This window comes from Euphorbia lathyris, chromosome 7, assembly GCF_963576675.1.
Source record: "Euphorbia lathyris chromosome 7, ddEupLath1.1, whole genome shotgun sequence".
NCBI lineage: Eukaryota > Viridiplantae > Streptophyta > Magnoliopsida > Malpighiales > Euphorbiaceae > Euphorbia > Euphorbia lathyris.
Window position 1 is genome coordinate 43106899 of NC_088916.1, and position 13620 is coordinate 43120518.

At 36.8% G+C, this 13620-nt stretch overlaps 1 protein-coding gene across 1 annotated transcript; it reads right to left on the reverse strand.

The window, feature by feature from the left end:
• Nucleotides 1-8011: 8011 nt before the first annotated feature.
• On the reverse strand, nucleotides 8012-11659 carry LOC136235905 (AP2-like ethylene-responsive transcription factor ANT). The gene is made up of 10 exons (XM_066025988.1): nucleotides 11440-11659; nucleotides 10936-11251; nucleotides 10222-10852; nucleotides 10071-10153; nucleotides 9945-9953; nucleotides 9765-9853; nucleotides 9612-9685; nucleotides 9487-9537; nucleotides 9312-9388; nucleotides 8012-8969 (listed from the first exon to the last, which is right to left on the reverse strand). The coding sequence occupies exons 2-10, from the start codon at nucleotides 11210-11212 to the stop codon at nucleotides 8320-8322; spliced, it is 1941 nt and encodes a 646-aa protein (XP_065882060.1). The 5' UTR covers nucleotides 11213-11251; nucleotides 11440-11659; the 3' UTR covers nucleotides 8012-8319.
• Nucleotides 11660-13620: the final 1961 nt, after the last annotated feature.

The following is a 13620-nucleotide window of genomic DNA, read 5'->3' on the forward strand; positions in this document are numbered from 1 at the left end:
GATAAATACCAAATTTCATCATTAAGGTTCTTATCAGTCACGTTTATCTTTAAACAATCTACATCACATGATTTCTATTCCACTTCTAGCTAGCTATTACCCACTAAATTACGTATTTCTTTGAGCATTTTTAATATTTGTTAATTAATCTTTCTATATAGATTTCCACTTAGTTGCAAAATTTTCAATAATCACACAACTATATAATATATGTAGGGTATTAACTACACGACAGGAGTCTTTTTTTTTTTTTTTCTTTCATACAAACCCATTTTGTTAAAATCAATATTAAGTCAACACATGCTTTTGGTTCTACATTTGATATTCTTGTTTTGCCACAAAATATTAGTAGTACATTTTTTTGGGAATATTTGTATAAGTATCGTTCCTTTAATCAGGAAAGATATAGCTTTTTAAAGAAGAATACAATTCCTTTGATGTATTTATAGAGCATAACATATTACTACTAGTGTTGTGTTTTTCAGGAGTAGTGAATAATTCTTAGTTTACTAATAAGAGATGTTTTAATGTTATGAGTTTTTAATTGAATTTTTTTTAACAATTAAACTTTTATACACAACTTTAACCAAATATTTCAACAACAGCTGGGTGTTCGGTCCATATTTATAAGCAGGAACAAATGTAACTTTTTGTGTCATGAGCAATGTTATATTTTTGGCGTTTGGTTCGTGCAGGGATAACGGAGTGGAATCAAGAAAATGAAATAACGAGAAAGGAATAGAATGATCCTGAATTCTCTTATCTGTTTGTTTCAGTTCGAGAAATGAATCATATATATTTAATTCCTTTTGTGACAGTTTGATTCAAATGCTGTAACAAACAAGAGTTGTCGATTATTTTTAACAACAATTTTTATACATACATGTGTATGTACTAATAAATTAATCACGTATAAATATAAGAATTAAAATCAATTATTCAATCATTAAAATCAAAAGATGGTGAAATAAATGAAACTGAAATAAAACAATAAAAAAAATACATAAACATTCTATTTTTTTTAAATAATTAAAAATAAATACTAAAATTGAGTAGTTTAATCAAACAAAAAAAATTCGTCAAAATTCTTTTTCAGGAAAAAAAAAAGTAAAAGTATATAAGTACAATGATCAAAAGTGAATTAGTCTAGGAATAAAAAAAAAGTATAAATAGATAAGTATTAGTAAGAAGTAAAATTTAGTCAAAAATACTTTTTGAGAAAAAAAAATTAAAAATATATAAGTACAAAGATTAAAAGTGAAATTAATCTTTCTACCAAAAAAAAAAAAAAAAGTGAAATTAATCTAATGATAAAAACAAGTAAAAATAAATAAACATATAGACTAAAATAAAAATTAAAATATAAATTATAGGTTAAAGTAAAATTTTATAAGAATGGTAAAAATTCAAGTTGGTAAAAGAGGGGAAAGGACTCTTGATCTTTGAGGCGATGACCTTACGACGCCGTCGCCGCCCATCCCTGCCATGGCTTCCATCAACGCCGTCGTGGCTACCAACTCCTTTGCTATAGCTCACCTCTTTGAGCGGAAAGCCTACAACAATCCTTCTCCCGTGGATGATCGCCGGTCACCCCCCTCGTTTGCGGCTATTGTCAAGAATTCGCTCAAGCCAACGGCTATTCCGGTGCCGGCACAACCGGTGATATCAGAGGAGAGGGGGGGAAGGGGTTTCAAGTCCATTAAAATCCCTCAGGCCATCTATGAGTAACGAGTTACATCGTTTCAGCACTCAGTCATTGGGCGGATTTCTTTTAACAAAGGAGATAGTCCTTGGAAGCACGCCGAATTGAAGCAGCGTTTGAATTAGATATGGAATCGAAATATGGACTGGAAACTTATCTCGTTGGGAAAGGGTTTTTATCAAATCATTGTGCCTGATGGGGATGCTCTTCAAACTATTTGGGGATTAGGAGCAATTTCACTCAAGCCTAGAATCATTCGGTTTTCTCCCTAGACATCGGGATTTAATCCGGACTCGCACAAGTCAACCTCAGCACAAGTTTGTGTATATTTTTACAATTTACCATGGGAATTCTGGGATACACGAATTATTGCGAGCATCGCTCGAGTGGTGGGTGTCCATATTCGTTTTGATTATAATACTGTCAATGGCGAATTTGGCCACTACGCCAGGGTGCTGATTGATGGGCATCTCGCACGGGATATTCAATACAAGCTCAGGGTAGATATAGATAGTCACAAATAGTGGGTTTATCTAGAATATGAGCGGCTCCCAGCTCTTTACGGTACATGTTCGTCCATCGGACATATCACGGCTCAGTGTAGGCGCAACACCAGAATCACAAAACCACATGAGCAGAAGCAGATAAAGCCAATAAAAAATAACGTTGAGCCTCAGGTGCATGACAAACAGGGGGTTCCATTAAATAATGAAACTCATGTTGATCCAGTCGTGCATATGCAGTCTGAGGCGGAGGCGGAAAAGGGAGAGGAGGCTTCTCTACAACTTATAATCTATGTGGACTACCCATGGCTCACTCAGGGATCTGGTCTCTACGCACTGGCAAAATGCTCACATTTCTTTACCGCCGGTGCAACTTCTTTGTCATAAGCTGAAAATGTTAAGGCATAAACTTTGAGTTTGGAACAGGGAAGTCTTTGGAAGGGTTGAAGCTAATATTGCGTCTGCAAATTTATGTCTTGTAGACATTCAACAAGTAATTTCTTTATAGGGGATGACTGAGGCTAACCGGGCACTAGAAGCTAAAGCAAAATGTAATCTGGACCTTCAACTATTCAGGCAAGAGCTGCTGCTGGACAAAAGTAGAGAAAAATGGCTTAGCGCGGGGGATCGTAATTCGAGTTATTTCCATAGATCGGCTAAAGACAGGAAAGCTCATACTTCGATGGACACTCTTCTGATTGATGGCGTCTTGGTTAATGATGAGAATCTCATTTCTCAACATGTTGTGGACTATTACTCCAATCTTTTCACGAGCAGCAGGCTCCATGTCGACCAGGATTCTATTGCAGGGGTTATTCCTGTTTGTGTTTCTAATATGGACAACGAGGTGCTAACCTGGCGCCCTTCGATTGATGAGATACGGTCGGCGGTTTTCAGTCTGAACCGTGATAGTTCCCCTCGTCCTGACGGTTTTGGGGTGTTTTCTATCAACATTTTTGGGATATCATATGTACAGATGTCTGTAAGATGGTGATAAGTTTTTTTGACTCTGGTTTTATATTGTCAGGTATGAACTCCAGTATTATGGCCTTGCTTCCCAAATCAGCTAATGCCACTGAGATTCAACATTTTAGACTGATTGCTATGGGCAATTTCAATTATAAGATAATTTCAAAGATTCTCTCTAACAGGCTAGCGCCTCCTGCATTGTGTCTGATAATCAATTTGGGTTCATCACGGGTAGAAGTATACACCACTGCATTGCTGCGGCATCTGAGGGGATTAATCTGCTGAATAAAAACTACTTTGGAGGTATATGGCTTTGAAGATTGATATTAGAAAAGCTTTTGACACACTTGATTAGAATTTCCTACTGGCGGGTTTGGAAGCTTTTGGCTTCTCTCTGCAATTTAGAATTTGGATATTGGAAATTCTTCGATCGGCTCGTATATCTATTGCATTAGGAGGAGGAATCAAAGGTTATTTTGGTTGTTCGTGTGGTGTTCGTCAGGGTGATCCTCTTTCCCCGATTCTATTTGGCATTGCACAAGATTTCTTTAGTCGGTGGCTGGCTAAGTTGGTGAGGGACGGTCGGTTTCAGACAATGACTTACAACAGAAAGGCTCCCTTTCCGTCGTACCTCTTATATATGGATGATATGTTGTTGTTTTGCAAGTCAACTTTAAAGAATATGAAGTGTATCAAAGAGCTCTTCAATTTTTATGCTGCTATTTCGGGTCAATCTGTAAATTGGGATAAATCTGAGGTCTACTTTTTGCATCAGTACTCAACGCCAGAACAGACTTGTGGATATCCTAGGAATTCAGAGAGCTAACATGTCGTTCAACTACTTAGGCGTTCCGCTTTTCCAAGGGGCGCCAAAAGCAAGATTTTTACAGCCCATTGTTGATCGCTTTCTGGCCAAGTCCAGCCTTTGGAAAGGGCAATCGCTTTCTTTAGTTGGTACGTTAACTCTTATCAAATCTGCATTAACGGGTGCCCTTATCCATTCCTTTATTATTTACAAATGGCATGTATCGCTTATTATAAAGATTGATAAAGCCATTAGGAATTTTCTATGGACGGGTAACAGAGATCAGCGCAAGATTGGTACTGTTGCATGGAGAATTTACTGTCGGCCACACGAATGCGGGGGGCTTAGAATTAAAAACATTGATCTTTTTAATCCGTCTCTTCTCGAAAAGTTCAGTTGGGAGTTAATTCAAGGGCAATGCTTTATTCCTAAACTTCTAAGGACTCGTTTTCTCACTCAAGCGGGCTTGCCTAGTCTTTACATCTCTAACTCTTCTGTCTGGTTGTCTGTGAGGCGGGTGTATGATCAGGTAAGAGAGAATGTGGTGTGGTGGTTCGGTGATAATTCCAGTTTAAATTTCTGGATGGACTTGTGGGTATCACCCTCGGTTGCAACCCAACTCGACATCCCGATTAAAGGTCAGTGTAATCTCCTTGAGTCGGTGAGTAACTTCCGATCGAATGAAGCCTGGGTCAACTTGGAGCGCCTTCCTGATCAGGTGCAGCGACGGATTCTGTAGGTTCAGAGGAATTGGGATGGTACTGATACTTGTATATGGAGACATTCTGTGTCAGGTAAATTTTCTACCAAAGACTTTTACAGCTATCTCAGTTCTGATGTCGTGGTTCATTGGAATCATTTGGTTTGGAACTCCTTTGTTCCTCCCCGGCGTTCAGTGACCTGTTGCTAGCTTTGCACCGTAAACTCTTGGTTCAGACCAATCTCCAAGTTTGTGGCTTCTCTATTGCTTCACGGTGCAAGTTGTGCAAATGCAATATCGAGACATTGGACCATCTTTTGGTTACGTGTTGGGTGGCGAGGAACATTTGAAATGCTATTTTTGATTTGTTTGCGATTGACCGCTGCTGCGCTGTTGATTTTCTGGATTTATTCCAAACTATTCGAGCGGTCCGGCTTAGACTGAGTAGGCGTAAATTCTGAATTTTTTGGCAATTTCTATTGTTTGGTTCATTTGGTTTATTCGGAATCGGGTTGTGTTTGAACAGGAGCTCCCTGATGCGCCTCACAGTTGAGACTCACTAAGGGATAAGTGGACCCCGACGTTATCAAGTAATAATCTGGACAAGTCCAGGTATCGAATCCACAGGATTTACTGCTGCAAGTATCAAGCTACTCGGTCGTGTGGTCTTATCTAGGCTTTGGGGGGGTTTGATTTGGTTTTGTTTAAGTTATTCTACTCCTAGTTAAATTATTCTACTCCTAACTAAGTTATACTACTCCTAAGTGATCTTTCACTAATGAAATTACCTAAAGAAACAGGGAGTGATATGATAATAATGAGAATAGATTGTTAGGTCAATTGATTGAGAACCTAATCTAAGTCACTTGTATTCGAGGCGATTAACCCTACTTATCCTTCTGAAGCCCCTAGTGTGTGATTCCCTTGTAAGGCCAAAACTAGGTCTAAAGCTCAGAAATTTGGGCTTAATCAACTAAGAGGTCGTCAATCTCCTAGGCTCTGACTAGGTCAGATTCAGCTCACAATATGTGTCAACTAAATTTTTGGACTTATGAATGAGTTAAACCAATCGAATAAAGCGTAAGACAATGATTAAATAAACAAACCAATTGAACAAAACAAGAGCTAAAATATTATTAAAGATGAAGAAACATTGTTACATGGATACAATTAGCCTAGGATTCATAGACTGTATCAAGGGCTAAACAAATTATAAAAAGGATGAGAAAATCCCTTTCAGGGAACCTGTCTACCCTGCAGCCGACTTCCTAGGTCTTAAGGACAGACCTTGAACAATCCTCGGTGAGCGGAGCTTCGAAGGTTCTTCAATGGAGGTTGAAGGAGATGGAGGAGGTGGAGAGGATTATTCAAGGGAGAAGGCTAAGGTATTTTACAGTAATGAAAGATATCTACAAATTGAAACTAAGAGTTCTATTTATAGTTGCGGTTCAGGCCCTCGTTCTGACCTAATTTGTTTCCTTTTACAGGTGGGAAGACGTGGGGTCAATCGTGGCATCATGGGGTCGGGAATCAGTCAAAATATCGTTTCCCGCAGGTCAGCTCGGCGAACTGGCCTCCAGCTCGCCCGAGCTGGCCTTTGAGGGCTAGCTTGGTGAGCTGGCCCCTAAGGGCCAGTTTTCGATGAGCGATATGCCCAGACGCGCTGCGTGACTGTCGGGTGTTCCCGCGATGTGATTTTTGCCCGAACTCGTTCCTATTTTGACCTGCACACGCACGCAAACTCCAAATGACATTAGTTCCGAGGCTAAATTGACCCACCAAACGCTTGTTTTGAGTAAATACTACGTTTGGTGCGACTTTTGGCGGATCAATTAGCCATAAAAGATAATCGAAAGTTAACGTACATGCTAATTTGGCCATATTTGCCTAAAAATGATCAGAAAACGAGTCTAAACCACAAAAGTAAATAAAACATATACAAATTCTAACTAACACACACAAATGCATATAAATGCGAGAATTGCTCGCTTATTAGCAAAAAGTAAATAAAAAACCGTCCTAAAACCGTACCTAAAGATAGGGGGTTTTGAGCCCTATCACTCCCTTTAATCCAAATTATTTGTAGTCGGTTGATATATTTCATCAATGAACCTAAATGGGCTCTTTCTTCCTCGAATCAACCTAGACCCCCTCTGGAACCGAATTACATGGTTGTGCGCTGGTGTCCGCCACCGTCGGATTGGGTAAAGGTCAATACGGATGGGGCCGCAGAAGGAGCGCCTGGCGTCGTTGGTGCTGTAGGTATTTTCAGGAATGGTCGAGGTTTTGTCATGGGTTGCTTTGCCTTTAACATCCCTGAGTCATATGCACATATCGATGAGTTAATGGCAATCATTTTAGGTTTTGTTCCAAATAATGTATGCCTTTAGTTTAGTTTAGGTAAGAAAAAATATACCATTCCCCATCCCCACCTCATCTCTGTCACGAGGCATAAAATTATCCCCATCTCTGTCTCATAGGGATTCTTATCGGTGATTCCCCGTCCCCGTAAGGGCGGGTCACCGACCGGGACGGGGAATCCCCACCCCACTTGCATCCCTAGGTATTCCATTCCATTTAAAAAAGGATAAAGAGTAAATAATAGTATAGTCTTGCAAAACATATAGAAAAGTTAAGATTATAATGAATATTGTGTCCGCACGAGGAAGAATTGTGATAATATTGATTAGAATATCCACGGACATGGAATCGCTTTTAGTTAGAAAAAGGTAAAGAAATTTGAAGCATATAACATTAACATTAAATATAGAAGAGGAGCAGACAAAGTGGTAACTAAAATATGAACACACTCGAGCATCTCATCTCATCTCCCCGCCTTTATTGAATAATGAAGTGGGGAATGTCTGTTTGCCTTTAAAAACAGTTTAGATCGTAATGATGGCTGCAATTCTAACATATCTTTGTTTTCGTCAAACTTATTCCCTTTTTCCATTATTCATATCTTTTTCTGCTTCACCTAATCAACGCTTTTTAAAGGTTACTTTAACGAAATCTCTGGACCAATTAACACTAACTTATTTATATTTTCTAACATTATTATATTTTTATTTTCATCCAAATATTTCTTTACTAATCCTATAAATTAAAGAGTTGCGTCGGAGTAGAAATTTGTGGAAAAAACAACCCTATATAATGGCGATTGAAGCAATTAGATTTGAAGAGGAGTGATTTGAAATATATTAATAAAATATATTTCTAATACATGTTTTAAAACCGATAAATCAAAAAAAAATCGAGAATAATATTTACATGAAATGATAACAATAAACAAAAACAACCAGATGTTAAATGTTAAGTTGGTAGCTAGATAAGATTGAATATAATAGATAAAAGGTCCACTTGGTATAATGCAAACATCATATCATAGAATAGAATTATAATGATTACCCCAATCTTAAAATATAATATTAATTCCCTCCTCCATTTTGCAAAAATCATGATTCCAATATGAAGCCAAAAAGATCCATATTTGACAAAAGTTTTCTTGCATTTGGGTTACAGAAAAAAGATAGTTGGCCCCCCACCTGTTAATCCGCAATTTTCTCCACTAACATTCTAATTAACAACATAACAAAATCATAATAATCCTACTTGTCCCCCCCATGATGAGGGTGCACCATCAGGTATCATTCCAGGCAGCAAAAAGAGGCAAGTGAGACATTGACATAGCAGCAGCAGGCCTCAGCTGGGATGCTGATTGAAACCAATTAGGACAAGCAGTAACAACACCAGTTGTTGGGCATACGAACTTTGATGCTAATGGAGGTCTAGCAAATAACATTGTTGTCCCACTTTTATCTGGACTTGCTTCTCTTGAGCTTCCCAAACTTGTCACCAATGATGATGTATTTGATGAATGAGTCACGCCTGCTCTTGTCCCTGATGTATCATCCATCACTTGCTGCCTTGAATTCACCGAATCAGCCCCTATAAGATCTTGCATTGCCATTGAATACGACGAATTCGGGTTTTCCTGACTCTGTGATGACTGATATAGAGCCACTTTCCAGTTTGATGCATTGCTGGTTTCAATCTGTTGAACTGTTGTATCTCTTTCTCCATTGCTTTCAAACTCGGCTGCTGATACATTAGTATTACTACTTGACTCTATCTCCTTGTTTCGCCTAGCTAGGTCTCCTGCTAGTAAAGTATTGCTTGCCATTATCCTTTCAACATCATATCTTGTTATGTCAAAGTTAGTCACAGCATTCACTCCTCGGAACTTAATTGCAGCAATGTCATAAGCTTCTGCTGCTTCCTCTTGGGTGCCTATTCACCAACATAACCAAACTTAATTAGCATTAAAGTTGTAGCTTTTAATCATAAAATTACTTTGATTCCTCTTTTATCAATATTAAAGGGGGGAAATAACAGCTTTTAAGAAAGTTAGATTGTGGGTGAAAATCAGAAGCATAAGCATAAGCATGCATTGTGCAGTCCCAAAGTAGAAGGCCATCATCAGCCTTATAAAAGCATTACTAGTCTTTAGTGGAGACAGCATGCAGCAAATGTCATAGAAAAATAAGCTTTATACACAGAAAGATTCCAATCAAAATTTGAACTTGATATCAGAATATGAAGAAGAATCTATGAAATTAAAAAAGAACTCACTGAAAGTCCCTAGATAAAGGTCCTTGTTTCCGGCGACTCTGCCTATCCTTGCTTGCCATCTTCCATGCTGGTGATGTCTGCATAACATATATGACAATTAGAATAATGAGTTCACTTTTTAGCTATTAAAAATTTGGCTTCTTGTGAAAAAATGCAAAAAATGATTAATGAAAACCTTGTTACTCCTCTGTAAATTGAAGCTCCCCTAGAGAACCCACTACTTTTCCTGCAAACACAAATAGGAAAACAACAATTAAGTAACTAATCATTCTCGTAATTAACTAAAAATTTAGTCTTTACCTTCTTAAATGAGCAACATATTCCTGACGGCTCATATTCTTCATCTCCTCCAGCTCATTCTGGTAATTTTCCAGCTAAACAAAACGAAAAATGAGATTAAGATATATCTTAAGAAAGATTATAGAAATGAATGAAAGGGGTTTCGAAATGTACAGGAAAATTAATGTGGGTAGAAGGGCCCCAGTACTTGAGGGCAGCAAGATCATATGCCCTTGCAGCTTTCTCTTCCATATCATATCCACCTGGCAATAATAGTCCAATGGGTAAAAACTTAAATTAGAAATGACATCAAGGTAATTTTAATCCATGAAAGATAAAAGAGAGAAAACTCACCAAGATAAACTGAAGCATTGATGTGAATGGAATCCACAGCAAGTATGAACATGAAATAAAACACAAGTCAGGGCAAGAGGGACCAATTTGCAATACTTCCAAACATATACTGTAAATGCATTATACCTTGCCTTCCTTTCCTGGTTTGTCCTTCCTTTTTGCAGCTATTATCCCACAGATGAGCTTCATATCTACCCGTCCACCTATGTCTGTTGAAAACATAATAAGCTGCAGGATTTAAAATCAAATTAAAGTGGGTTTAGTTCAAATTTCAAACCTGGTAACGCCTCTATACTGTGAAGTTCTTTGGCCAAATGTGTCAATAGACTTCCTATGAACAGGCTGCTTTTGGCCTACTTTTGCAGAGCCTCTCTTCTTAGTTTCTACAGCCAAAGATTCAGAAGAAGCAGGTGAGATCTGCCTAGGAGCTGTAACACAGCTGGACTGAGAGCCAGGGCTCATTGACAGGCTAAGTGACTGTATAGGATCTCCACACCCCATCGAACCAATAGATCCAGAGGCTCCATTTTCATCAACCATGTTGCTATTCATCTGATGTTGCTGCTGCTCTAGTGCATTATGAGTTGCATAGTGTCTGCTTACCCAGTTTTTGAAACATGGCATTCCTTCATCTTCCATTTGAGGAATCTCAACTAGCTGTGTCTCCGTCTCCTTGGTTGCTTCCTCTAGAGGAGAATGATACATTCCATCATACTGATAGTATTGATGGGTTTGAAGTGTAAAATGCTGGTCATAAGAATGCTGCCTTTGTGTTTCTGGCTCAGTGTTATGATTATAGTACATGCTGTCTAAGCTTAAAGCCATTCTTTCCCTTTCATACTGATGACTTTCCATAGTTGCACCTCCTAGAAAGTCTTCCAGTTTTGGTGATGAACTTGACACCATTCCTTCAAACACCAAAAAAATGAACCATTTATATATATGTACAAAGAAGAAGTAACAAAAGGAGAAAGGAGAAGAAGAAGCAAACCTTCAGGCTGTGATCTGGATAGAGCCTCCATAATGCAAAGAGAGCCATCAGATTTGAGAGGCATAACAGATAAAGGAGAGTGAAACCCAACATTATCTCCAACTCCATAAGTATTGAAAGGAGAAGAAGAAGAAAGATAGAAACTTGTTGGAACAGTAGGAGGCTGAGACATGGTATGGTAATGTTGAGATTCAGAAGAAGGAATCTCCATTTTCATTTGAGGAGACAAAGAGAAACCCAACCAGTTAGTGTTGTTATTATCATTCATGGATTTCATCTTATTATTTCCTTTGCTTTCTCTTCCTTTTGTTAGTTCCTGCAACGAACAAAAGCAATCATTGGGAAGGAAATAAATTAATCATACCCCCAAAATCTATAAGAAAAGCTTTGATTTTTAGTTTGTTTTTTGTTGTGTAGCAAACTATAACTACTACGAGTCTTCGCAAGAAAATATGGCCTCTGACCAATAATAAAAAAGAAGAAGAAGAAGAAGAAACTATTTACTGAGTCTTGTTATCTATCTTCTTCTAAGTTGTAGGAGTCTCCCATAAAAATGTGTCTCTAAGTAATAAAAAAGAACAAAAATGGTCTCTTTAAACTAAGCAAAAGGAATGAATTTCTCGCAAGCAATGCTAATGCTGGGGAGCATCCCTGCATTCCATAGGGATCTGTGTATTCTAATCTAATGTAATGTATTTGAGAAAGACCCCTCTCTCTCTCTCTCTCTCTCTTTAAACAAAACAAACCCCCCTTACCCTTTTCCTTTTTTCCTTTAAATAAAACATTTTAAGGGTAAAAATGACCTCTTAAATTACCATGTATTATCATCTCATCATTAATGCACTGGATTTCAACAACAAGGAATTCAAAGTTAGAAAGTTCTGTAAACTGATAATAATAACCACAGATGCAACATAATGTAAAATTGTCTATATTTTATGTTTTATGTTATATTTTGAAATTGATGACTATACCAATTTACCCTCTTAAAATTGATTAACTTTTAGAAAACCCTCCTAAAATTTAATAACTTTTAAAAAATGTATTATAGAGAATAAACTTTTGCCCCTATGTAAACTCAATGGTAAGGAAACGACTTTTTAATATTCCCTTGAAGGTAATTCCTACAGTTGTTATTGTTCTTAGAAGTGGAATACTATATAGATCTTCCCTTAAAATATAAATGTTAATTTAACTTTAAAGTTGTTGTTAATAGTTTACAAATATAATGACTTTTAATATACTTAAAAATTTATGAAATTTGGACTATATTATTAAATATTATAAACTTTGAGATAATATTTAAATTTGGATTTTTACTTATGTATCTAGTAATTTCAGACCCTTAATTTAGAAGGAAGGAAGGAGGGCTTAAACCCTAGGAAAAACGTAGATCCATTATGTAAAAACCCAATCCATTATGAATTGATGATAATGGTTCCTTGTTCAGTGTACGTTGAATCTAGTGGAGGTGGAAGTAGCCAATAGAAGGAGAGGATTGTCAGTAGCAAAAAAAAACTGGTTGTAGCTTTATTAATAATAATAAATAAAAATTAAGATAGATTTGACGGGCAGAGACATCTTTATCCATCCATCCAGTCACTTCATACAGGACTCTGTACTGCTTCTGTGTCACTCTGATATCTAATTTAAATCTATTGTTTTTCTTTTTCTTTTTCATTTTCAACTCCAATTTGGTTCACAGCTTTCATTTCTTCACTAATGGGACAAAACCTATCTACCCCACTCACTCTAGCTGACTGTCACCGTTTCTCCCTCACTGCTCCTTCATCTACCGTTGATTTTTCTGCACTTGATGTCACATCTTCCCTTTCTTAATTAAAACACTAACTGAACAAAACAATACTAGTTGGACCAAACAGAAATTCTGTAACTATTTTCTTATAGTTAGTATTTGGAAATTTTGTTTTCTTCCTTCCTGGCCCATCCTTTACATTTTCCATTTCTTTTTCTAATTACTCACAAAATTTGAAGAATATAAAAATATTTATACAACAGTAATTTCTGCAGATGTGCTTTGACTTTTATATCATACTTAATTAATACAAATATGATTAATACTCTTATAAATAAATAAATAAAAAGAAATATTCAGGTATGTGGAAGTCGTTGTAGTGATAGTCTAAAAGAATTAAAAAATTATATATATAGTATAGTATAGTATAGTATGATAGTGTAACATAAATAGAAAAGGAGAGAAAACTTGTATATTGCTTTTTAAGGGAGGGTTGGGTTGGGGTTGGGGTTGGGGTTGGGGTTGCAGACAAAAAGAGAGAAGTGGGTCTGTAATAAACTTCATATATATTCCTGGAATGATTATCAAAGGCCCCCCTCAACTCAACCCCTCCCAAAATGGAAATGCTTTATGTGTAAATATGTATTTTTTCGTTTTCATTAATTTTCTCATTTCCAAAAGCTATTTCATATTCCTCTTTCTTATTTTTTTAAACAAAAAAGAAAATAAAAAAATTTCTTTTATTCCAGATGTAGTACTCCTTTGTCATAATTTATTTTGTGAATTTGTTCAAGACAAACTAATTAATAAATAATAATATGCAAATATCATCCTTTAGGTCTTTCTACAGTATGTCATTTTCCCTTTCACATAACACAAGATAAATGACAGATATCTGTTTTCGTATCATCTAAATTTTTTTTTGTGAC